The following is a 27,033-nucleotide window of genomic DNA, read 5'->3' on the forward strand; positions in this document are numbered from 1 at the left end:
CTTATTAATGAAATCTGATTCCACTCAGATCTCTATGCCAAAAAGGTACTTCCACGGCAGCTGTGAGAACCAGAACATCCCTGGGTTGTTTTTGTAAGAGCCTGAACCCAACCTCCATTAGCAGGGAGTGGTAGTTACTATAGTGAACCCACCGGAATGCTGTGGCCAAACCCCACAAAATCCTGAGGCTGGGAAACCTGTGGTAAGTAGAGAGGGATGCAGGGTGCCAGGCAGGAGTGTCAGGTTCTGAATAATTTATAATGCTGTAGTTATACTGTATTAGGATGCATCATATACTTCCACATGTCTCTGGGAGGGGGCAGGAAATGTATATTTTAAGCAGGCCTTAACTGGAGCCAGGGATCACCAAGACACAATTGGGGTGGGGGGTGGGGAGTCCATCCCCAAAACTTGCTTTCAATAACTCCGCTCAGCTCTGGAACATTATCATCCATAATTATTTATATAACACCATCAATGTGCATGACACATTACCGAACTTCACAGAGAAGATAGGTCCCTGCCTTAAGGAGCTTGCAGTCAGGACTGGCCCAACTATTAGGCAGAGTAAGACAACTGCTTCAAGAGTCAGATACTGAGGGAGCAGGGAGGGAGGGACAAGATGTTGGAAGACAGAGATGTGTGCGCCATGTGACCTGCCTGTGCCCCAGAAGCTAGCCTGCTGCCCTCACGTGTGGAGGAAAACACAGTTCTGTGGAAATAAATGTTGCAGTAACTACCAGTCTGGGCAGCTTTTGTAGAAGGAATGAGGTGGGTAGGGTGCCATCTTGTATTTTGCATGTGGCAGTGAAACGTCTTGGGCCAGCCCTGATTAGTGTCTAATTGCCACAGAGAAGTCAACAGGAAGAGGAGAGGAAGATGGAGATGGGAGTAAACAGGGACAATATGCTGTTTCAGTTCAGTTACAAGTGCTTAGGCATATGATTCATAAAGCAATACAACAGAAAAAAGGGACTACCTCAGTACAAGCATGACAGACTTTCTCTTATTGCTGTTAAGTAATTGAAGCCTATCCTCCTGACTATCTGGGATTAAAAGAAGAGGTTCCAGATCAGTGGATACAGCTTCTAAGAAGACAGGAGTCTTAGCAACCCTGACGTAGCCACTGCTTTTAGGATTGCCATATAGCAGGCAAGGTGATCTTTAACAGTTCTGAAGACAGCAGAAGACTCACAGATAGGACTTCTATCAAAGTTCTTTTAGCGAGAGAAACAAAGAAGGTGAACTTAGCAAACTCAAATGTTGTGATGTGACTCCAAACGGTACACGACCATAAAAGACCTAACAATGTATGTTTCCTTTTCTAAACCTACCCCCAAAATAATACCCTGAATGACTCTGAGCAGGTCTATATTTGACCTTCCTAACAATATATGCCTAACAATTGTACAGTTGAAAAAGAAATTGTAAACATAAACAAAATAAAATTAATAAAAATAAATTATTTAAGGGCAGCACATTCCTTGACTGACATGCATTGCATAGATCGGTTAACAAAGAGCCCTGCTTAAAAAGTATCAATTTTAAGAAAAAGACCCAAGATGCAGTTTCTCAAACCAGAAGATTCACCTAGCAGAACTGTGGACACTAGCTGAGCAGCTGGGGTGGGGATGGTTGCGGGTCTTACTGATAATAAGTCTATGATGAAACCATCAGTGCTCAGAACTTTTTATGTTTGTTGTATTCTGTTTTAGATTTTATTTCATGTTCTACTTTTATTTTGTAGTTTTATTTTTTAACCTCTAAACTGCCTGGCGAACCTTTGTTATTGGGTGGTATATAAATGTTAAGAATAGTTAAATAATGAATAAATATGCCTGTGACTTCACTGGGATTGCTAAAATGGCTACTACAGGATCACTGGAAAGGAGAAATAAGGGTTTCAGCTACTGGGATTGTTTACATGTAATTATTATTATTATAATATTTATTTATACCCCGCCTTTTTCCCCAGCACTGGGGCACAAGGCAGCTTACAAAACTTAGAACATAATTAAAACTAAAGCACCATGGTTAATTAACACGCAGGACTTTGCAGAGTGTGTCTGCTGCCATTTTAAATATGTATGCCACAGTAGGCACGCACTGTGACTCGTTGTGTCAAGTGAATCCCAGCAGCATGAGTTATGCAAGGATTAAACAACCTTTTCATACATTTGCACAACATGACAAGCCACGCTGTGTGCCTGCCGTGGCTTACATATTCAAAATGGCAGCCAGCATGCACCACAACCCACCAGGGCTAATAAGCCATGGTGGGCTGCAGTGATCATATGAACCCAGTCACTGACTGTTGTGTCTCCATTTGCCTCAGGAGAAAGGGCATGGACAAAGGAAGGCGGGGAGGGTTACCAATGGCATAGCCATATGTACCCGCAGGCAGGTAGGAAAGAAGAAGAGCAAGAACTATATGGCTGTACCCAGTGCCATTTTTTAACTGAGGAAGAGGGGCATAAAAGATGTAGTCTAGCAAATTTATAAAGTGAGTGCCATTTCATAACTTTTCTTTTAAGAAACATGATTCTTCAGACTGAAAATTACTTCTCCTGACAGGCTGAACCAAAAGCACTGGCCAAGCAAGGGGTGCCTCTTGGTATTATTTAATCCTAATAGCCCTTCCAATTACACTGGGAAGCAAATGGTCTCACTTCCTCCGATGCTGCTGAGGAATGAACCAGCGCTTCTGCACGTTTCTTTGTTGTTTTAAACCTCTGCTTAATTATGCCACACGGCCTGACACTCCGCAGTTTACTGCTCTGTGAAATTAACTTTGAGTTAAACGCTAATTGCACATCAAAACGCTTTGTGTGCATATTCACAGGGGGCAAAAAAAAATGCCCTTTACTGTTAGTTTAGAGAAAATAAATCTAGCGTGGATTTTGGTCTCACTTTCATACTGCTGATTTGTAAGGTACAAAATGAAAGATACATTTGTTTCTCTTCAAAAAAAAAATTAAATCTAGTGCATACATGCTGCATGTGTTGTTGTTTAGATCAACAAACCTTTCAGCCAAGATGTCTGAAGCAAGCCTTTAACAATGTTCAGTCATACAGTCTTAAATGAATGCTGGGCAGGAGAGGGTAAAAACCTCACTTTAATGTACAAAAAAAGTAGTTTGTATGTAATGCATATGTTTCTTCTCTGAGACACTTTAACTAATTAGATTACTTAATCAAGAAATTCCTTTTAACTTGATCATACCTATACCATTAGCATTATTATAATCATCATAATCATCAGGCATTGTACAAATCTGAATCTCTACCCAACACACTTATGTCTGCTCAATACAGTCAGCAGAATATGTCCCTTTTTAGAAGGCTCAACGCAATGCAGCTTTGTGTTAATTTGCAATGGAAAATCAGGGTATTCCCTCCCCTCCCCTGCAACGTACCCAAGTTGAATTGCACCCAGTGTCACTTTTTCATTTTAAAAACTTTGAAACACAGGAGGAAGTTCATACCTAAGTGTAAATACCTTACTTAACAGCTATGTAATGCATCAGTAGGCAGCTCTTTCCCATAAGGAAAGAGGGCCCCAAGCCTGTGCTTTTTGTGTGTGGTGACAATCAAACCATACTCATACAGAGGAAAGACTGAGCTACAAAGAGAAATGCTGTGCAAATATCACACTCCCTATCTTAAACAAAGAACTTAAATCAAAACGGAATTGATTTGCATGAAATCCAAGACTTTAGGATCTGCATGATAAATAGAAGGAGCTTCTCCTTGTGACTTTCCAAAGGAAGCGCTTATCTCCTTTGTGAAAGTGGGAAATGGGTGGGCTACTTTGCATGAGGGTGTATACAAAATATGCAAATGAGGAATCTGCTGCATGCAAAAGGCAAACTGGCCAGACAGCTGACAATCCTCCATTCACAGAGGAAACTTCTCCAGCCTCCAATGGGAGTAATGAGAACGAAACCAACATGTTTGCTTCCCAGGGAGGGTGAAGCAGATCCTGAATATTCATAAAGTGACCATTTAGTCATGGAAGTGTTAATTATTTCCAGCTCATGAAACTATGTGACCTCACTGCTCCCACAAAGTATATCAAAAGGAGGAAGCATAATCAGATGAAATGAAAGTAGATTTTGATCCCACAAGTTGAAAGTCGAGCAAGGAAGGGATAAAGGAGAGAGAGATTCAAAAGACCTAAGGGATGGCTGAAGTCTTCCTTTATGGTGTCTCCTCACAGCTATAATAAAGATCTGTGGACCATACTATTAGACATAGTTAAATAAGCCAGGGACAGCCATGCTATGTGTCTATGGCCAATCTTACTAGTTAGAATGTTCATTTTAGGTTTGTACACTAACTGTGAAAGTTCCATGTACTGTTCATAAACCTGTGTAAAGACTAGCCCAGAGTTTGCTACAGTTCACATTTAAAGGGAGAAAAACTGGAATATTTTAGTGGACAATCAGAATCCAGCTAATCTGGATTAAACAAATCTCTGTAACGCACTCCATAATTTCTATCAATTTTACTTTGTAAAGGTAAAATACAATGATTTTTTCTACACACACATAATTTATCAATAAGTTTGGTATTTTGCTGTGCAATCCTGTACTTGTATACTCAAAAGTAAGCCCCATTAAGTTCAATGGGACTTGCCTGGGAGTATATTCCATTAAACTCAGTGGGGCTTACTTTTGAGGATTGCACTGTTACACAGACACACACACACACACACACTTTCAACAGTAACCAGAGTCCAGTTTGCAAATCAAATAATGTGGAACATTTTGCTTTTCTGGATTCATCCAAAGGGTGATCTACAAAGTTATCATGAGCAATACCCATGATCTCAATTAGAACTACAGCAGTAAAATTAGGGACTGCAGGTTAAGATTGCTTTTATGCGCATAGAATAGGGCTTTAAATTTTTAAAACTGGTCAATAAGGAAAAAGAGGTGATAATCTATTGTTTAAAAACAATAAACCCTGCTCTCCTGAAACAATAAAAGAGTTCCTTAAAGCCAGAGAGATACAGCTATTTATATCATGGAAATTATTGAGATTTAAGCATCCTGTTATCAAAGGTAGAAGGGAAATTCCAAAATGGCAATAGGAAGATGTTTTCAAAGCTATATTTTAAACCTTGTGGACCCTTCTGCCAAGTGGCTTGGGCAGAATTCATATAACCAAGGAATTATGTAAAAATATGAAATGCTGAACTCTTGGGACCTTTATGCAAATTGTAATAAAAAATATCTGGATTTTATGGTGCACCAACATTAAATAGCATACATAAAATTTAACTTTCCAGTTTCATAGACAGCATCACAACAATTACAGAGGACTAAAATTCTATTACTTGCTTGATTTAGCACTTTATTTGCTTTTTCCATATATTACATCTACTTATTTTGATAAGGAAATTAGCTAACAGAAATCAAAACCACAATGAGCTAATGTGTAACAAAACAATTTAAATCACAATGATATATTTTAGAAAAGGAGCATCAGCCAATGGGTATTTTGTCTCAAAGCAGTAATTACCTTAGCCTTGAAATACGTCTCAAAGATAAGGTAATTTCATGTTTCATTAATAATATTTTCCATGGATTTTTTCTTTCCAAAACACAAAGCTAGTAGCAAAATCAAGTGTACATCTCTGTTTCTTCTGTTTGAAACTGTAGAAATACTTTCAACCAACAGAGGGAACAGCCTCGAAACGTTAAACATTTCCAGCATGGAAGCTTGTAAGAGATTGTATATACAGGAAAAATTTGGAATCCTGCTTATTTCTGTTCCCCTGCCCTTTTGTGACCACTGCAAAGTCTCAACAGAATAATTTTCCTTCACTCCAACCACTCAGCAAGTTCAAGCTTCAGTTAACCCTAATCACACATTCTTCTTACTTAACACTCAGTTGTTTCACCAAGAGGCAGAGCAGAAAAGGAGGGAAAGGGAAAAAAAACAACAACCCACCCCTCCATTTCAGAAAGTGTTATTTAAGATTAAGAGGCTGAATGAACTTGCAGCTGCTTTGTAGGGGCAATCCAGGCATCACCTGGTAGACGCAACATGCCTTCTTTTTTAAAAACGAAATTTGCATACACGGCTGGAGGAAAGACAGCCTAGAGGAAATGTCATTTGCTCCCAAGGTTCTAAAGGCTCCAGCAGATGAGCAGTGTTCAGTCTCCGAACAACAGGGGTACCCTCTGCCCTGTCATCTGCCCTGCCCATTTTTGCCCACCAAACCTTTGTGGTGCTTTTTAAGATCTTAATCAATCTTAAGTCTGACCTCAGGATCACAGGAGGAAGATGGATGAGGAAGTGGATGACCCCCGACCTCCTCTTGCATTTGTCCTGCCACAGGCAGCACAGTGGAAAACACTTGCCTGGACCCTTTTCACAATCCTCTGGTCCGAAGTTGGTGTCCTTTTATAAACTTTTGTGGACTTGAGATGGCTTTCTTCTCTTATGCTTCCCTTCCAGTTCCACAATAACACTTTCCTTCCACCCACCATATTTGGGTTGTTTTTTTTTTGTTTGTTTTTTTACAAAAGTCATGAGGGCAGCACATTTGCTGAGCCATAAAGATAGCCAAAAAAAAAAAAAAACAACCCAAACAAGCTAAGCTTCTTCAAGAGTATCCAAATCTCAGGTCATCTGCTTCACCTGCACACTAACAAGGAACGTGCTTTGGATTCACAGCAAATGCCATGATTAAGAACTAATTCCTAGTAAAGCCGGGGCTTTGGGAATAGCATGTGTGCGTGTGTGTGCACGCATGCATAAAAGTTTTGTCATGGAATTAGAGGGAGGTATAACATTTTACAAGGAAACCACAAACAACTGATGAACCAACTTTTAACAATTTAAGATTGCTTACTGGCCTGCATTCTCTTCAAGGAATTTTAATGGGATGGTTTTAATATGGGAGGCACAAAAGACAAAAGGTTTCTTTCTTCCTTTTATATATGATCTCATCAGGATTTGTCATTAACTTGAGGTGAGAATAATCGGTTTTTGTAAGTCCAGTAAAGCTTAACAGAGAGATTCCAGGTACTTTCTCTAAAAGTATTGATTTCAGCCATCTACTGCTTTATTCTTTTAACTGCCTATGCTGTACTTCCTGCTCCTAAAACATCACAAGTGACTTCTTCCACACAACACTCTGTTGACATTTGATTAGATAATAATGTGTGGGTCATTGACTAAGGAGTGTTTTAATTCCGCATCAATCAGGGTTAGCCAATACTGCCCTAACACCCCCTTTAGCGGATTGGAAAGTAATCTCTTTGCAACAGGCAATGTTCTAATTTTATCCCCGTTTCTCCATAATCCAACCATATAACAATGAAACTCTGTCAATAATTGTGGCTTACAAACTACGGAAAAAGAGTAATAATTAAAAAAAAAATCCTCCTCGATACTGACAGTCTCCTTAAAACCATCAGTTCAGCATGACATTTGCATGTTGGTAGCAATTTATTTGTTCTTGACATGCAAAGGTTTCTAAGCGCCTGCCCACTCCAAGAGACAGAATAATTTACTCTAGACATGGTGCCCTGTCATTATGCTATTCATTTTTCAATTCTCACTCCAACCCTTCATAATTGTGTTGCCAATAAAATAGGCTCAGACCACCCTTCCCCCAATGACATGCACATATCTGATGAAAATATGATAGCAAAGGAAGATGTGTGTTCTCAGAGCTGCCTTCTGCCAACTCTTTATTTCAATTTCAACTCTTTATTTCAATGCATAATAATGAACTTCAGCATTGCTCGTAAATGATCATATAAAACAATTTCAGTAGAATGTTCTTTTGGGGTGGGAGGACGCTGTCATTTTATACCTGTTTTGCAGGAGGGGAAATAATCTGCTTTGTCCTACATCTCTCTCATCGGTTATTTTTTAAAAAGTGATTCCATCATTAGCCTTAGCACAGGGCAATTAAAATGCATCAGACTAAGCATTGCTAGTTCCAATTCAGTCTCTTCATTTTAGCAATATGTACAAAGCGCCATTCATTTGTCAAAAAAGCCACTAGAGATTGATCCTGAACATTTTACTAAAGGGGTAATCAAGTTCATAATCAGTAATAGTCTACTTATAAAATCATGATAATGTATAACTAAAAATCACAGGGGCTCACAAAGGCGATTTAAATCTTTTTTCTTCTTTTCTTTTCTTTAAGATAAGCTGCCTTTTATGGGAACCTTAATCCCTAATTTTGCAGAGGATAGGGAAAGGAGGGGGCAAACAGATGACTTCTTGCATTACTTAGACTCTCCTAGCACTCTCCTTTGTAAAGGAAACAATGCAGACTTTCTGGGAAATAAAAATATTTCGCAAAAGCAGACATGTCACGTATTCAAGGATTATTTAGTGCAAAAAAAAAATCACAAACGAGACACTAAAAAGTTACTCAAGGGCCTAAAAGAAAAAAAAAAGCAGCTTCTGCCCCCTGCCATGGAGAAGTTTTTTGCTGCTAAATTTGTTATTTTGGCTAAAATGCTCTTGTCATGACACACACTTAAACTTTACTTAAAAATTAAGTGGAAGAAAAAGACATCCTGTCACTTTAAATAATGATGGCTTAGATACATAGTCATCCAAATGTGAGTGGCGAGATGCAAGCCAGTTCCAATCTACCCTTTGATGGCAAATGTGTTTTGCCTTCTGTTGATTATAGTGGTGCCACTTGTTCTGTCAGTATTATACACTTTTTAGCCCTGCCACCTGGAACTAGTGGACTTCCTCATTAGACCTCTCGGCCCCATTGCATCCCACAGGGACTACTAATTACTGGCTTTATTCCATTTACTCTCATCTCTGATTGAATTATATACACCAACCCCTAATGAACTGTACAATGCAGTGGGCCCTACCTTGGCATTCTCCATTATGCTCTTCATACCCAGCATTGCATAGGCAGTTGCCAATGGGTACCAGCCATTCACCATCTGCCCCACAGTACATTTTTGGCACATCCTTCTCTTCTGAATTGTTGACACATGAACCACGAACTTCCACCAGAGAAGACGTATCAGCCCCAGTGATTGTGTCTGGAAACTGAGCCAAGTTACGGACTGTCAGCGGACACTTCTTGTAAAAAACACGGACAGACACCAAGGCAATGCAAGCCCCTACATCCTGGAAAGCCAGATAAAATCCTTTCTTGCTCAATGGTCCCACGTCACGTATCTCTGTGTTGAGTTTCATGATCCTGTCGCCAATGTCCACCTGAGTGAAGCTCTCATCAGCCGCAATAGTGTCAATCTTGGCAAACTGGCTCTCCCTAATAAAGCGCTCCTTATCATTGCTTGACTCATAGTAGTAGAGGTTAAAAGTCTCTTTGCAAGTCCCCATGACACCTGGCAAGCTGTTGCAGTCTCTTAGTGTGAACTTGATTTCAATATAAACTCTCTGAGCCCCTTCGCGGGGAATCCAATCAGTTCGTAACCAATTGTTCTGACTTGGCTCCATCACATTGCAGACTTGATACGTGCGGATTGGAGTATTTTTCTCATCCATAATGCTCACTTCCTCCCACTGTGAAGAATCAAAGTGATAAATGTGAAATGTGGTAGTGTGAAAAGTACAATCAAACCTTCACCCAAGAACTCAATTCCTATCCCCCAGTTGGTTTCATTTATGCCTCCTTACACAAAAGCCATTAATTTCAAGCCACATAGTATGGGTTGAACATTGCAGTGAAATCAAGCCATATACTAGGCGGAAATAAGATTTCAAAAGCAGCCTAGTTTAAGATCTCAGAGAAATGGCATTTCTGAGATGACTCAAAGAAAATTCCTATTTGCCAACAATTCTCCTTGTTATCTTCTGTATAACATGATCTGAATAGATCAGACCTTGCTAGTAAGAATCTTATAAAACTGTATATAGATGTTTAAGCAAGATGCAGTGAGGAGATTCAGAAACTTGCCTAGGGTTGTACACACCATCAATGACAGAAAAGGAAAGAAGAACCAGATCATCTTAATACCCATTTATGTCAATCCAGTCACTGTAAAAACAGCTTTTAATATACAATTTCTGGGTGTTCAAAGGACTTTGCACCCATTGTCTGTGGCAGGTAGGGGTCATAGCTCAGTGGTAGAGCACGTGCTTTGCATGAAATAGGCCCTAGGTTCAGTGCCCAACATTTTGTGGTAGGGCCGAGAAAGACCCCTGCCTGTCAACATAGAAAATACTGAACTAGTTGGACCAGTGATCTAACTCAACATAAAGAAGCTTCATCTGATCTTCCTACCTCAGTAGCCCATACAACAGCCCTGAAATATAGACCAGTATTATTATCCATAATTACAAATGTGGAAAGGAAGGGGCTGTGGCTGAGAAAATGGCACTATGCCTAAGGACGCCTAGTGAGTTTATAGCAAAGGTGAACCAGGGTCTTCCACAATTCACACACTAGCTATTACACTGAACCAGTTCACTGTCCCTGTGGCCTTTCCAGAGCTACTCCTCATTGTCAGCTTCAGCCTTTTTCACCTATTCTACCATCACCTTTGGAGCAGCTACAGCACACAATTTGTTGTCAACTAATATTTGTTACGTTATCCACGGCATTGGCTGAGTGCAGGCCTCATCTATTGTAGCAGCCATGGAAAGTGAAACATATGGAAAGTGATATGCAATAACTGAATCCCATTTTTAAGCCATAGCAACAGTTAAGGCGTTGTTCTCTCAAGCCAAAGGATATTATATATAGGCACCACCCTTAAATTATCTAAGTGGAATTTAAGCAGACCTAAATTTGTCTAGTTTATACCACTAGTACTGTTTCAACCCATTCTACCTTCAGACACCTCAGGACAAGACGGTTTATATTCTTGAAGAATACTAATGGCGTAATGGACATGCTATGTCTTAGAGACCTGTATTGTCTACCTGAAGTGTGTGCTGATTCTTCTCTTTAAATTCTGGGCTGTTAAAAATGAATTAATATAATATAATATACAGATACATAAACACACACCCCACACTCAACTAGTCCAAAAACGAAGCATCAATTAAGAATGAATTTGATTCTACATTGTCATGCAGTGTTCCAGCAGGAGTGTGATGAACACATCATAAAAGAAAAAGAAGAGTGGAAGTGGTCAATAAAAGCTTTGAAAAATGTTAAATGAGATTATGTTAATCACATGATACAGAAAAGAAAACTACTGCTGTGGCCTTTTCTGTCTCATCTTTTGGAAGAGGAAGAACCGTTCTGCTGAATTAAAGCTCAACAGTAGGGAGGGGGCACATTCCCTTCCCCCGCCTCCACCCCCATTTATGCAAAGCAATAGCTAAACTCTGAAATTCCAGCCTGTACAATGAAGCACATGGGGGGAAAATCAAATAAGGTTATAATGTAACCTCCCAGGGCTTCCTAGGAATGAATATGCTTGTGAAAATGGATATTATAGGAGTCAACCTACACTTTAACATATTCTGTTCAAACCCATTAAACAGCTGTTTAGTTTTAAATGTATTTAGGATAGCTGGACCTGTTTATAGGCCTGTGGTAGTTAACACCAACAGTCACCAGAGTCGAGAGGATAATATTTGAGTTATTGCCTAAAGATATTTGTGAGTTTAAAAAAGAAGGGAGGGGATGAATCAATACTCATTGTGTCAAACTGTGTCACCTATACCAGGGAAAACTGGAAAGCCATCTATCAATGTAAAATGCTAACATGATCTGAGCAACAGAATTCTTTAATTTACAACTGGCATGAAATGAGTATTGTTTTACAATCCTGCCCTTTATGATCCATCATTTTTCATTCGATCATCCTATAGTCTGTGCAAGGGCAAGGAGGGAAGAGGAGAGGGAAATAAGGATTGTCAGTGGAATTTCCTTTTGCATGTTTACAGAAAAGACAAGTCACATTAGCGGGTTGGCTCCAAAGCCTATTGAAGTCTATGAAAAGACCAGGACTACATTCAGTGGGTCTCTCTAGAAAATTCCTCACAAGTTTGGTTCTGACTTCCTTCCTTTTGATTTTTGTTGTTTGTTTGTTTTAATTAGATATTTATCTCAGTATTAGAGCCAAACAGCTGAACACAATAAAACATCACACATTTCCAGCCATTATAAATTATGATAAACAACACCAAATGTGTGGTCAAAGACAAATGCTTTAAAAAACATATATTTATTTTTCATTATTTTTTGCTCTTCAGCTTTTTAAAGCACCCCTTCCTATGGTTTAACAATCCACAGTAAAGTATACCAGACCCAACATTTTCTTTCAACTGCAAATTTTAAAGGCAAGTCATTAATTAAATTTATAACATAACACATCCATTTCTCTAGGGCTACTATGGATTTAGTAATAGCTCTATTCACTGGTAAAGTGGCCTATTTTTATCTCCAACGTCTCATATTAATGCATAAAATACTTCACACTTCAGGAATGACCTGTTCTGGATCTATAAAAACGGGGACTTTGCAACATACAGTGAGCTACACTCAGTATAAAAGGAAGCAGAGATCATCTTTGAAGGATACATCTTTGGCTGTTCTTGAAGGGAGAGGAGCTGGGAGAGAGAGGGAGGAAAGGTGGGAGAGGAAGGAAGGAGCATTCTTTCTCCAAAGCTTTGAAAGAAATCTGCAGCATATGAAGCTTAAAAAAAAAGAGCTTTCCAAGCATTCATGCAAATACACTTGAAAAGGCAGTGCCCTCTTGAATCTTTCACTGCTAACTTTAAAGAGCACATGCACTTTGCAAAACTAATCATATATAAGCATACTACATTTCTCATCAAACATAAGTTTTATGATGTAAGTCAATCATTCCTACACATGTGTGTAAACGTGCACACCTAGCAAGTTATCATTAACATCATGATTTCCTCTGCTGATCCATTAGATTACTGATGTATTTAAAATGAAGATATTTGAGTCTACAGAAGGGTTGCCCTTGGGTGCACCGAAAGAAAGACTAATTCATTGACCTTTCCAGGGTATAGGATTAACTGGGATGCCTGACTCTCACTGAGATAAAGCTGTACCTTTCTCCACTGTCAAAAGATGAGGGCAATTGCCTGCAATCAGCAGTGAATGTGTGCTGTCTGCACCGCCAGAGGCCTGCCAATCATTCCCTCTTTCTTGGAAAAAAAATGGTTCTAGGGACAGCATAGTGGGCATAGGAGGAGCACAACTTGACTGCAGTCAAGTTCAGGCAGAGCAACAATAGAGGCAGGACAATACCCAATTTTCCCATGATAGGGCTAATTCAGAGCTTATGCATAATGCATCACTAAATAAACAGCCTCACATTCCTTCCATTTGCCACTATTCCCCACCCCCGCCCTTTTCTTTAATTACAGGACCAAGTAATGTTAAACTACAGTATATTTCATTAATACATTGAAGGAATCTTCTTTTGTTTTTATATATCTGGTAATGTTTCAAGACTTTGATTTCTAATTATTTGGAATTAGGCATGAGTTGTATGTCCTTAAGCACAGTAGGAAAAGGTTTCCATTTAATTTTAAAGGGATTTGAGTGTATTTAAATGTTGTGGGACTACCATTTGCATTGTTGGCATTTATCCCTCTGAAATTGGTCTTAATATTCACCCTATGTGTGCGGCAGTGAAAATAAGGTTATGTTTTACTTAATTAATAAAATTCTTGATCCTCTGACACGCTGGGTACTCTTAGTTACCTAATATATACAATAAGAATTATGGTCTACTCAGCAGTTCCTCAGCACCACTGTGGCCTGGCTGCATGCTATTTCTCTACAAATCCTTTGATAAATTAGGAGTGAAGGTCTGCATATAGCTGACTAAGCCCAGATTCCGTTCTCTCCCAGCATCTAAATCTGCAAATGTGTTAAACATTCACCATTCACCAATGGATTAGGCCAAGCTCTTGTTCTGTTTCTCTTTGTGCAATACACTACCACCCCCCAAAAGCAGAGATTTTGACAGATGTTAAAAAAAAAAAAAAGAGAGAGAGGAAACCTTGTGAACTAGAATATCAACTCAGAGCGTGTGTTTTCACTCACTAGGAGATAAATCTATTAAATGACTGTGACTTCACATCTTTGGGATTGTTTTAGGTATCCACTAATCCCCTCCACCCCCTCATCTGAAAACTGGAGAGCAGTTATTTTAAATGTAACCCTATTAAAATATTCAAGTAGATTTTTTGAAATTATACAGAATCCCCACTGCCACTGTGAAATGGTATATAATTGTGTAATCTGTGTGTAATAAAACCAGATTCTTGGGCTTTTGATACAGTATTCACATAAAGCAATAAAGATTGTTATAAAAATTACTGGGAAGAAATAGGTGTGGATTTCCATTTGATCACCATGATACAGTTTCTCTAGGTGCTGTAGTTATAATATATGTGCCTCGGGCTGCAACCCTATGCACACTTACCTTGGAGTAAGGCCCAATGAAGTAAGTGGGACTCTTACTTCTGAGTAAGCATGGAGATGATTATGCTGTAAGAGTGCAATCTAAAAGCTCACTTACAAGAAAGTAAATCTTATTGAACTAAATAGGATTTACTTCTGAACAAACATGCTAAACTCCTGATTCTAGAGGTCTCTTTCCACACTTTATGGTTCTTTCACGACAGAGCAATTCATGGGGAGTATTAGATTTCTCCAACAAAGGGTAATTTGCATCATAGGCCAAGGAAGAAATCTGACCTTCTCTCAACAATCGATGATGAATCAAGGCATTAGAATTCACTACAAACTTAGTAATCATTGCCTTTTGCCTTTATGATTAGACAGAGATTCAACTTACCCCTCCTTCCAGTGGGCTCGCTATCCACCCAAGCTCTCCCTGAACTGATCTGGAATCCAATAAGGTAACTGCAAAAAGGTGAAAAAACATAATTATGTTTCACTTACTGAAACTCAGGTTGAGTCTTCAAAAAAAAAAAAAAATTACCTGACTTTTCCCACACATCTGAAGGAAGATCCTGTTCAACTGAGATTTAAATCAAAACTTTGTTTCCATTAATGCCAATACAAACATGGATTTAATTGTAAATCCGAACACACACACACACACACACACGCTAATGGCCTGATCCAGATAAAGTTGCAGCACAATCCCATGCTCATCTAATCAGAAGTAAGTCCCACTAAACTCAATAGGACTTACTTTTGAATAAATGTTTAAATCTCCCTGAAATGAATAAGAGTTCATGTATGCGCAACTAGCTTGTTACTTAATTGCAACTAACTTTTATGGATTGGGGCCAACATCTATATAGTCTATTTCCAGAGTGTTCAAAGTGTTTTACATATCTCAGGAACCTTTACAACACTCCTACAGGATCAGCCAGTTTTAATATCCCTATATTACAAATACTACTGATAAGGGGTCGAGCCATAAAACCTAAGGCCACCTAGTAATTCTGTGGCTAAAGTGAGATTTGAACTCAGGACTTGTCAACTCACAGCACATTTTCTGAATCCCTGTGCCACACAACTTCAGAACATGTTCCAAAGGCAATTTTCCTGGCCATTTTAACACTTGCACCCAAATTGGGTCAGTTTGCATTTTTAAAGAAATTAAGTGAAGACAGAAATATTGCTATTGGTAAAATCCTAGCAGTGATTATGTAAAGCACAATCTGATGTATGATTAATCAGAAGGAAGTCCCACTGCGCTCAATGGGATTTACTCCATGGGTGTGCATAAGATTGCAGCCATGCAGAACAAGGCATATTTACTCAGAAGGAAGTCCCACTGTGTTCTATAGGGCTTGCTCATTAATAAGTATATTTAGGATTGCAGCATTTGAGGTACAAAGTTGAGGAAAAGGCTGAAAGGACAAGTGAACAATATACCTGTAACAATGCTGTATTTAACATAAGCCTCAGATAGGTGACTGAAAAGCAATTTCATTTGCTTTCTAACAAATGTCCTTGTTTACATCATTTGTCACTTCTGCTTATGAAATGTACATCCCTTAGGAATATGTCAGTGAATTTCAAAAGCAGGTACAATATATGGTTTGACATATAACTTAAACCAACTTGGGTGTATCACTGCCACAATAAACACTGAACTCTGCCTGTTGTGTTCCCTTCCCGCCTGCTGGGTGCTTGATGACACTTACAAGAAAAACAGGTTTAGTGTTTGTTTAATTTTTAAAACTTTTTGGGGTGTGTGAGAGACTAGATGAGTAGAGTAGGGGAGATCGTTCTATAGGAAACAAAGCAGGGGGAAGAGGGGGGGAAATACAGGCTGAACAGCTTGTCCTAAGGCCCACCACTGCATTCTCTGTACCTCCTGAGGTTCCATCTTTAACAGGAACAAGAGCTGGGGGTGTGTAAAGAGTGAAAAATGGCTCCCCTGGCGTAGATTTAACTTAAAGGATGCTAAGCCAGATTCAATAAAATCTCAGCTGCTTAGGTTCCCCCGCCTGGGGGGTGGGGTGGGAGATGTGCAAGGGGTAAGTCTACAAAACCGCAGTTTCTAAATACATCATAAATATGGGTTTTAAACTATAAGTAAGTGGGATATCCTTTTGGAATGGAGCAGCTGTATTATTCAGTTTGCTTCACTTCAGCCAGTGAAGAAAATTTGTGATCTTTGTGCCAAACGTTGGTTCACAACATCAAGAACTACTAAACAGGATCTATTTTGTAAAAAGGGGGAGGGGAGAGAGAGAGTCTTTTCAAACTAGCCCATTTTTGCACCCTAGAGGACGATACTATAACCTTTGAGATCAACCTAAAATAGACAAATGAGGCCAATCAAAGGGGAAGACATGTGGCTCAACTGATGAAGAAGAAAATAATGCAAAGCAAAGCAAAGCAAGAGGGGCCAGATCCCTCAGCCTGAGGCCAGTCGGTGGCAAATGAATTTGCAAAAATCTTTGCTTCTCAGTTTCAAGCTTAAGCTCCTCCTTGCTTGCATTTGTCTTAGGTGCCAGGTGATTTTTTCAGGCCTCTCACATTATAACATGACCAGGTTGCACGAGAGGAGTCTAAGGGCCAAATGACGAACAGACGGACAACCCCCCCCCGGGGGGGGGCATCTCTCATTCGCACGAACACCCACAAGCGGGTGGGGGGGAGAGAAGGGGGCCGCTCAGGTGCGCGCAGACACACACCCTTTCCTGTCACGCTGGTTTATGAATAGGCAGAGGCTACCTAGATAGTGGTGCACAGCTAGACAGGTAGTCGAGTAAGAAGTGTGTGTGCGCGCGCGCGTGTCCCCGGTTATGCAACATCAGGCTCGCGAACAACAAGGCCAGTTTGCCGGTCTTGCTTGCTTTCCCCACCGCCTCTTCAAGAAGGGCAGTAAGGAAAGCGCCCAGTCCATAGCCCCGGCCGCTGAATGGAGCAGCGGCAGCAGCAGCAGCAAGCCAGGCGGTGGAAGAGGAACTGCGAGCGGACACGGAGACGGAGTCCCGCTCCGGGGCCGCGCGCGGGGGAGGACTGCTTCGAACTTTAGGGCTCCGGTCTGGAATAGTATTTTTTTCCCAAAAAAAATCCAAGCGGGTCGCCTCCCACCCCCCGGCCCCATGGGCGCAGGGGGGCTCTTTTCCTCGCGCCCAGCAGCGCCCTCGCACCGCCCGGCTGGCTCCACGGCTCTCGCCGCGGAAATCCAGGTCAAGCTCCCGCGCGCTTTTGCGCCGCCGCCGCCGCCGCGCGCACGGGGGTTGGCCGAGCGCAGCGCTGTCACGTCTGCGGCAAATCCAGCTCCTCCGGCAGGCAGCGTGGCGCGAGCCGGCCGGCCGGCCGGCCCCGCTGCTCCAAACTTTCGCCTCCCCATCGAGGGGCTGGAGGAGGGGGAGGGGAGGCGACGTAGCCGAGCGAGAGGGAGCCTGGATGAGGGGCGAAGCGCCTCCTGAAAGCCCCTCGCAAAGGCTCCCCGCTTCGGCGCTCGCCGGCTCTCCAGCAGCCTGACTGCAGGCAGCCCGCCGCGGAATCGCCCGCCCGCCCCTTCTGCAGGCGGACGGGTCGAACTTTATGTCCTGCCCGCACAAGTTGCCCGGCGCGGCGCCGGCCCAGCATCCCGACCACCAGCACTCGTGGTGGCAAAAAGAGAGCGGGCGAAGCAGCGGCGGACCCAAACCACACGGGCTCCAGGTCCCAGAGAAAGGAGGGGAGAGCTGCGGGCCGGGCCGGACCGGGACACCCCTCCCCTCCCCTCCCCTCCCCTCCACACTCACCTTCATTGGCCGGGTATATCCGAGAGCCAGTGACCCCCTCGCAAATCCCAAAGAGAAGCGAAAAGACGGCGAAATATACAATCCCAGCCATGGTTTTTTGGTGCCAGCGCTGCTCCAGACTCCTCTATCCCAGTGGAATAAATGCTTAAATTAGGAGTGCAGCAGGCTGTAGACATTGCCAAGGGGGCGGGGAGGGCCCGTGACGTCCGGGCGTCCATCAACGCCGTGCGCCTGTCGGAGGGGCCGCTGGCCGGGCCCGCCCCGCCTCCGCCCGCCCTGTTCCCCGAAAGACGCGCCCACTCGCGGCTCGCTCCGCGCCTCCTCTCCCTCGCCCGCCACTTCGCCGGCGAGCTCCCCCGGACGGGGCGAAAGTGGCTGGCGACGGGGCTGCGCTCCGCCGCTCCTTCCCCGATGGGTCTCGTGCCGGGTTTAATTGGAGGAGGCTCTGCCTGCCTCCGGCTTGGCGCTGCGCGACGCTCCCTGTTCATGAATTAATTCCCCAGTCCCCACCCCGCGCGGGTCTGTTAGGGCTAACGAGAGAGAGCTAACGAGAGGAAGGAAGCGATGAGCCAAGGTTTCTTCGATACAATTAAATTCGCGATCTCTCTCTGTCTATCCCACCTCACGAGTTTAAAAGGGAGACTCATAATAATAAACACAAACAACTTTTTTATTGGGTTGTTGTTATTTTTATTTTTATTATTATTATTATTATTATTATTATTTTATCATTATTACCCGTCTTGAATGAGAGATATTATGAAGACTGGGGAATAATTGCGCGAGTGGCGCCCGCTTGCTTGGTGCGCACGGTTTAATTCGATTTGAATCTGGGTTAGATCACGATCCGTTTTTCCAAGCTGACCCTTCGGTAAAAGATGCCCCGTAATAGCCAGAAGGTGGGATAAGGGCTTGTAGGAAGGGAAGAGGTGAATGGATTATTGCATGTATGTTGGGTTAAAAAAAAAAAAAAAATCATACCTTCTTCCGTCCTTTCTGAACTCATGTCTTTATTCGTGATCGTTCGTAAGAAAGCACCGAAGATAAGTTGTTCTTCGTAGAGCCTGTCGACAAGGTCGACTATTTTAATCGGCTCGTCATTTAATCCAGCTTATTTATTTATTTATTTATTTATTTATTTATTTATTTATTTAAATCGACATACATTGGGCAGCCCATGCGGTGTGATCCAAAGGAACGGGAAGGACTTTTGAGAAATGTGCAGGACGATGGGAAATGAGAAGCCAGGTCCTTGAAAAGCCATTCCGCCCTTCTCCTTTTCTGTGGACTGAGGGGGAATCGTGAAAATAATAACAATATGCGGAATGGTGATCTCGTTTTGCTTGCCAAATCCGCAACATCCAGACAGATCTCTTTGGAGAGGATTCCTTCGAGAGATCCCCAAACCCTCCTGCTACCTGCAGGCGTTGGATGAGTCAGTCGGCTGCGGAGGGAGCGCACGATTCCCCCAACTGGGGCTCTTTCCCACTTTTCAAGCAAATTCCCACGGCTCAAACTGGAGCTCCTAAAGGCAGTGCATCGTCTGATCTGTTCTATTACCTACTCCACGACTAATCGCAGGCAAAAGTCCGCGAAGCCCGGGAGGATGCAGGCAAACAGCCCAGTAGCTCACCATCGTGCCTTCTTTTGCTTTGCTTTTCCCCTGAGCGGATAAGAAAGTCGGCCTTTTCCTTCTCCCAGGCTGTGTTCCAGGGCTGGGACCACAAAAAGGGGAAGAGAAGGGTAAGGAATCTCGGCGCATTTCGGGGGGGGGGGGGGAGCGAGCGAGCGCGCATTTCCAACATAAACCAACACCGCCACCTCGTGGGCTGCCGCTTTGCGAAGAAACAGTGGACAAAGACGTCAATGTGACAAGGTAAAAAATTGGAGGTGTTTGTTCAATTCCCCCCCCCCCGCGCGCTCCTATCACCTATAATTGAAAGGCTCCGTACATAATATACCTTCGCAAGCGCATTTGCCTGTTCCTTTTAGACCTTCCTTGCCTCCAGAGATTAAGACAAGGAGTGCTGTGACACATTAGGACCTAACTGGTTTCTGGTAACGTAAGGCTTTGCAGGACGCACCCTTCCTTAAATATGTTTAGGCTGCAACCCTATAGACACTTACCTGGGAGTAAATCTATCCCATTGTACTCAATGGAACTTACATCTGAGTAGGCACGCATAGATTGCACTGTAAATGAACTAAATAAGTGGCAAGATGTACATGTAAAAACACACACACACAACCAAAATAGCAAGGTCAGAATGAAAGATAAACAAACATACCATAATTTTTAGGCTGTAATATTCTCTTTGGTAAAGTATATTTTTTGGAGAGAGAACAACAAAACCCACAACCCATATATATTATAGGACACGAGCAAAGGGCTGGGTGCGCCTGATCTCGTCTGATCTTGGCAGCTAAGCAGGGTCAGCCCTGGTTAGTACTTGGATGGGAGACCGCCTGGGAATCAGGCTTCCTGCATTGAGCAGGGGGTTGGACCTGATGGTCTTGTAGGCCCCTTCCAACCCTAGGATTCTATTACGATATTCCATTTCACGCACTAAGAAACAACAAATTTGTGAAAGCTGACATTTCCCATTCCAAATATATTTTTTAATTTTATTTTTCTGATAAAATAATGCAGCCTTGTGATCAGCAATGGAGTGTCCAAAAATACAGCAGATTCTGCTTCTGGTTTCTGCATGTTCCCTTTTTTTTTTTTTTAATGGTTGTGTTAATTCTCTTTCTAGGGACAGATCCATATGCCTGACATTAACTGACAAAGGGCCTGACTGAAAGGAATCCCATATTAGAAACAAGCAGCCAAATGAGCTTTTAACAGTGTGATGGATGTTATTATTAGATCCAGTAACAGTGTTGCCAAATTGGTTCAAGGGACATGGCTGCAATTGAGGTATGATCTGGGACTGGCTTTCTCAATGTGCATCTCCACCACGTGGTTTTGCTTCTGCTGCTCAGGATAGCCATTGAAGGTGCTTCCAAACGGCGCTTTTATCATGCAATTGCCCAGGCCTCATTCACAGAATTTTACATCAAGCCCAGCCCAGATGATGTCTGCTGCCACTTGTAAACTTCCATGTGACTGAAGGTGGTATTTTTTGCTGAAACGTTTCACATTTTAAAATCTCTCTCTCTCTCTTTGTATGTATAAATGTATTAACTGGATGCGCTCTCATTGGTCGTTTGTTTTGTTTTGGAGTGCTGTGTCATGTACATCGCATTGCCTACATATCAGCTCATTTGAATCCTCCGAGTTTTCCCACCACTTCTTCCGTCTTTTTTCTCTCCACCAAAATATCCGTTGTGGTGGAGGAAAAGATGGAATAGCTGCACAATGTATTTTGATAGGTAATGCTAGGAGCCCTCCATCTGGGAGCACTATAAATTTGTTCTTGCTAGCCTGGATGCCAGGGACAACTAACAATTGCCTCGGCTGAGCGGATGCATGATCAACAGCCCCCCCCCCCACCTTCCTTTTGCAGCAGTATCCTTAGATCAGGTCCCAGTCCTCTAAAACTGCAGGATGATGGCCAAGACAGTGTTCTCTCACTGGCTCCCTGTTCTGGCAAGACAGAGAGGAAAACAATCAAGGGAGTTGTGACAGAGAAACACAGTGCAACATGATGCGCTGTGTGAATACATTCTTTTTCTTATGGCACAGAAAGAAGCAGTCAAGGCTTGTCCTATACTCAGTGGTGTGGTTAGTGGTATAGTTTGAAGTGCCAGTGCTCATCATGGCCAGACACCAAAGGAGAGTGGAAACATTCAGGTAGCTGTGTTGATCCATGTCAACAAATCAGTTATGGCCACCAGGAGCAGGGTTTTTGTAAAGCTAATGGACCTTAATTACTCATCCAAGATCAAGCCAGCCCAAAATGCTTTGCATTACAACAGGGAACAATACATTGTTGCTGGGAAAATTAATTTCCTCTCAGCTACTGCGCTGGGGCTGTGTCCCTGTGAGCCCTGGCTCCACTATACCACTGAAGATAGTCGTCATACTTTCTTCAGCCTGGGAGACACTAGTATGTGCAGAGACCCTTCCAATGAGTTTTGAATGCATAGAGGATGGGGTGGCAAGGCTGCTGGGTGCATCAGGAGTGTGGGTCAGGGCTAGCCCACCCAGCCCCTTCATGCATGTTCTGGACAGAAACTGTACGTAGCGCAGTACAGGGATGCGGAACCTCTGGCCCATGGAGTTTCTGCATTCAACTTGTGGAATCTCCCTGGGTTCCTCAAAGGGGCGGGTCTTGGCCTCTAGGCCCCACACCCTGGAGGAACCCGCCCTGCAGGAATTCCTCTTGCAGGAATCCCCTCATGAATGCTCTATGTTACCTGCAGTATCAGAGGTAGTATGCCTATGTGCACCAGTTGCTGGGGAACATGGGTGGGAGGGTGGTGTTGCATCCATGTCCTGCTTGTGGGCTTCCCACAGGCAGCTGGTTGGCTGCTGTGTGAACAGAATGCTGGATTAGATGGAGCCTTGGTCTGATCCAGCAGGGCTCTTCTTATGTTCTTCTTAATTCTTTACAAAACTGTGTAAAGGGATTGTCTATCAGAAGGTCAGCCTTCCCCCTAAGGCTTGCTTGGAGAAATCATCTCACAAATCACTTTTAATTAAGGGATTGTCATCTTTAGATATGATTTTATGTTTAACGGTAATGCTGGGTTTGTTCATGATTAATCCTTGCAATATGCCTGGTTGTTGATCACGGCAGAACAACTACATCTTCTCTATTCTGCTGGGGGGGGTGGATTGTTAACACTGCGAGCATTTTGTAACTAGAGATCTAATTAATTTTGATGATTCTGGTGATGATTTACATGGTGGAGAATAAGGATTTTGCACCGTTGTCTCACACGATTGACCCAGGAATAGATCAATCTTAACAATCTAACAAATCTATTGACCTAACTTTTTTAACTTTCTGTTCTGTTAATTGCTTTAAAACGTGGATTGCTTAATTTTAAAAGATCACAGACTAGAACAAAAACACAATCCTCTATATTAAAGGGGTGTGGTGGAGTGAAGAGTTCCCATGCCCATCCCTCCCCCCCCCCACCCATTGCTTTTGGCATATAAGTCATTTTCCTTGGATGTTCTCTGAAAGCATCCTTGAGGCAGCTTAATTTTATTCCTGGGCTCCAAAAGGCCTTTTACTACCTCCTTTTGGAATGCACATGATTGCACCAAATGGTGGGTATTTTCTAAACAGCTCTAAAGCTCCTAGCTTGCTTTTTCCTCTTACTCGAAATTGCTCAGATGAAACAAATGTAAAACAAAGAAGCGAGGTAGCTTCTGAGAACAAGGCTTGATCAACCGACATCTTGGGCCCTGGCTTTTCTGCACACATGCAAATGAAATCATTATTTTCTTCACTCTGTGGCGGCTCATCGACACATTACTGCTGTCACCCGAGTTTCCTTTTTAAAGGGACAGCATACCCTTTCACAACAGTGCCTGCCTTCAAGTGTGCACTTCCCACTTACATGTGCCAAGGTGTCATATTTTGTATTATTATTAAGGCCCTGCAGCAGACAAATTATCTGCAGGGCGAGGCATCTGTAAAATACTGATGGGAGGAAAGACAAATGTAGCAGCTCCTTTGAATGCGGCTGGGCCCAGAGACAGGTTTCTATACCTTCCGTGAACATCAATGTACAATGTCACCCTCAAGTCCTGAGAATGTTTTTGCACCTATACATCCATGCTTCCTTTTTGAAAGGAAAAGCTCAGAAATGCATAGTCTGCCTCTTCTCAGGGACCATGCGGCCTGCCAAGATTAAAATGTGCTGAATGGAATCTCCTATTCTCATAGAAACAGCCATGTGCAAGATGCTCCTTGCATGCAAGTGGGAAGAAGAGAAAGTATGACCCATGCATACACTCCAAATGTTTAGCAGGGACCGTCCTGATTTCCCCTATGTGCAATGTAATCCTATATATGTCTTGTTGTTGTTCAGTCGTGTCCGACTCTTTGTGACCCCATGGACCATAGCACGCCAGGCCTTCCTGTCCTGCGCTCTCTCCCGGAGTGTGCTCAAGTTCATATTCATTGCATCGGTGATGCTATCTAGCCATCTCATCCTCTGCCGTCCCCTTCTCCTTTTGCCTTCAGTCTTTCCCAGCATCAGGGTCTTTTCCAGTGAGTTTTCTCTTCGCATTAGGTGGCCAAAATATTTGAGCTTCAGCTTCAGTATCTGTCCTTCCAATGAGCACTCAGGGTTGATTTCCTTTAGTATGGACTGATTTGACCTCCTTGCAGTCCAGGGGACTCGTAAGAGTCTTCTCCAGCACCACAGTTCGAAAGCATCAATTCTTCGGCGCTCAGCCTTCCTTATAGTCCAGCTCTCACAGCCATACATTACATTACTACATCTCCACTAGCTTTGTTGTTAGTAATGCTTCCTAAGGCCCACTTGACTTCACTCTCGAGGATGTCCGGCTCAAGTTCAGTGACCGTACTATCATGGCTATCAGGGACATTAAGATCTTTCCTGTATAGTTCTTCTGTGTATTCTTTCCACCTCTTCTTAATCTCATCTGCTTCTGTTACGTCCCTGCCTTCTTTGTCCTTTATCATGCCCGTCTTTGCACAAAACGTTCCCTTGAGATCTCCGATTTTCTTGAAGAGATCTCTAGTCTTTCCCATTCTGTTGTTTTCCTCGATTTCTTTGCATTGTTCATTTAAGAAGGCCTTCTTGTCTCTCCTTGCTATTCTCTGGAACTCTGCATTCAGTTGGATATATCTTCCCCTTTCTCCCTTGCTTTTCGCTTCCCTTCTTTCCTCAGTTACTTGTAAAGCCTCATCAGACAGCCACTTGGCTTTCTTGCATTTCGTTTTCTTTGGGATGGATTGAGTTGCTGCCTCCTGAACAATGTTACAGACCTCCGTCCATAGTTCCTCAGGCACTCTGTCTATCAGGTCTAATCCCTGAAATCTATTCCTCACCTCCACTGTATATTCATAAGGGATATGATTTAGGTCATACCTGAATGGTTTAGTGGTTTTCCCTACTTTCTTCAATTTAAGCCGAAATTTTGCAACAAGAAGCTCATGATCTGAGCTACAGTCAGCTCCAGGTCTTGTTTTTACTGACTGTATAGAGCTTCTCCATCTTTGGCTGAAAAGGACATAATCAATCTGATTTCGATATTGACCATCTGGTGATGTCCATGTGTAGAAATGCCCTCCCTTTGGAGGCCTGATTGGCACAGACATTGGTTTCATTTCGGAGCCAAGTAAAAAACATGGCTTTTTACCAAAGCCTTTGAGGGCTAAATGCGTTCCCTAAAGTAGTATACTGTTTTAACTATTTTATTGTTTTAGATATTAAATTGGTATTAGCTTGCTTAATGTCTTAATGTGTTTTTAGCTGTTTAAATTATTCATTGTTTTATACTGTCTCGATTTTATCTGTATGCCATGTTGAGATCCTAATGATATAGGGTGGGATATAAATGTTTAAAATAAATAAAATAACAAATAAATAACCTCTTTCAGCCCAAGGGCTGGATTCCATTTTGGCAGAGCTCTCGGGGTGTGTGTGTGTGTGCATCCCAGTGGTGCTCGGGGCTGAAGGCAAAAGGAGTGGGGCCAGAATACCAGACATCCCAGCATACTTTAGTGTAAGGCCCTTTCTGACAGTAACTCAAGTCTTAGGAGAGGCATTTCAGCCTTTTAGAACGGGGGAAAAAACTGCAAAAGCCAGGAAACCACCAAAGAATTGGTGGCTGGGGGAAAAGGGGTGGGGGCAAGGGAGGGGGCATAGCTTTCTGGGAAACCCTAAAGGGCCAAATTGGAACCTCCGAGGGCCAGAACCTTAAGCAAGCCACTCTCTCCCAGTCTTGGCGTGCTTTCAGATGAGGCTCTTATGACACCATCACCCTGCCTCATGCACAGAAATTCACAGGGGTCCAGATGATGTGGTCTTCTACTTGTAATCTTCCCATGTTTCCCCACTATTTCTTCCGTCTTTTCTCTTACCACAGAAAAGCCATTAAGAAAGAAAAGATGGAATAGCTCCACAGCGCCTTCAAATTGGTAGCACTAGGGGCTCTCCATCTGGGAGCACCTTCCATCTGCCCATCTGCAGTATGGAGGATAATAATGCTGACTTACCTTACAGGTTTGTTGTTAAGAAGACAACAACATAATACATGTGAAGTGCTTTGGACTCTTGGAAGCAGTATGCAAATGGTGGTGGTGGTGGTGATTGTTGTTGTTGCGTACATTTAATTGAACAGCACTTCTTCTGCTCCCCTGCTCCTTCTGCTTCCCTGCCAACAGTGGCCTAAATCAGACAGAAAACATGGCTGAATGAGTTTGAATGAGTTGCAGCTATTCTGTAATAAGAATAAACGGAACCATTGTGAGAATAAACATTCTATTAGATCAGAGCTGTCCATCTCTCCAAAGCACTGTGGGAGAGAGCTAGGCAGGGCGGGATCAACGATGGAGGGAATTTCACCTTCTCTTCCTCCTGAAATCAAAGTTTCAGCTAGATGGGCCTCTGAGCTTGTCTACCTGACTTTGGTAGCAGGAAGACACAGTGACAGAGAGGCTGTAGGATCTTGTGGATCCTGTCCTCAACTCTCCCCACCCACTCCACCCCCTTTTTGCACTCCCTGAGCTTTTCCGAGGTCACAATAGTGATCGTGGAAAGTCACAAAAGAGGTCACAAAAGAGCAGCCACCACCATACTTTCTGTGGTGGCTGCAAGGAGGTGAATGAGGGGGAACAGCCTGATCTCAGATTCCCCCTCCTCAGGTTGCAGCAGTGTCTGAGGCCTTGAGAGTTGGAATGTACCATATCTTATGGTCCCTGGGACACTTTTGCTTCC

General features: G+C 42.7%; 1 protein-coding gene across 1 annotated transcript in view; it reads right to left on the reverse strand.

Moving 5' to 3' along the window:
• Nucleotides 1-18,253, reverse strand: part of EPHA4 (EPH receptor A4) — a 186,579-nt gene extending 168,326 nt beyond the window's left edge. The window contains exons 1-3 of the mRNA XM_084847095.1: nucleotides 18,163-18,253; nucleotides 14,772-14,839; nucleotides 8,871-9,534 (exon numbers count right to left, since the gene is read on the reverse strand). Coding sequence (XP_084703221.1) covers nucleotides 8,871-9,534; nucleotides 14,772-14,839; nucleotides 18,163-18,253 — 823 coding nt within the window. The remainder of the gene's footprint in view (nucleotides 1-8,870; nucleotides 9,535-14,771; nucleotides 14,840-18,162) is intronic.
• Nucleotides 18,254-27,033: the final 8,780 nt, after the last annotated feature.

Source organism: Heloderma suspectum, chromosome 3, assembly GCF_057233095.1.
Source record: "Heloderma suspectum isolate Gila_16-S chromosome 3, 16-S_ref, whole genome shotgun sequence".
NCBI lineage: Eukaryota > Metazoa > Chordata > Lepidosauria > Squamata > Helodermatidae > Heloderma > Heloderma suspectum.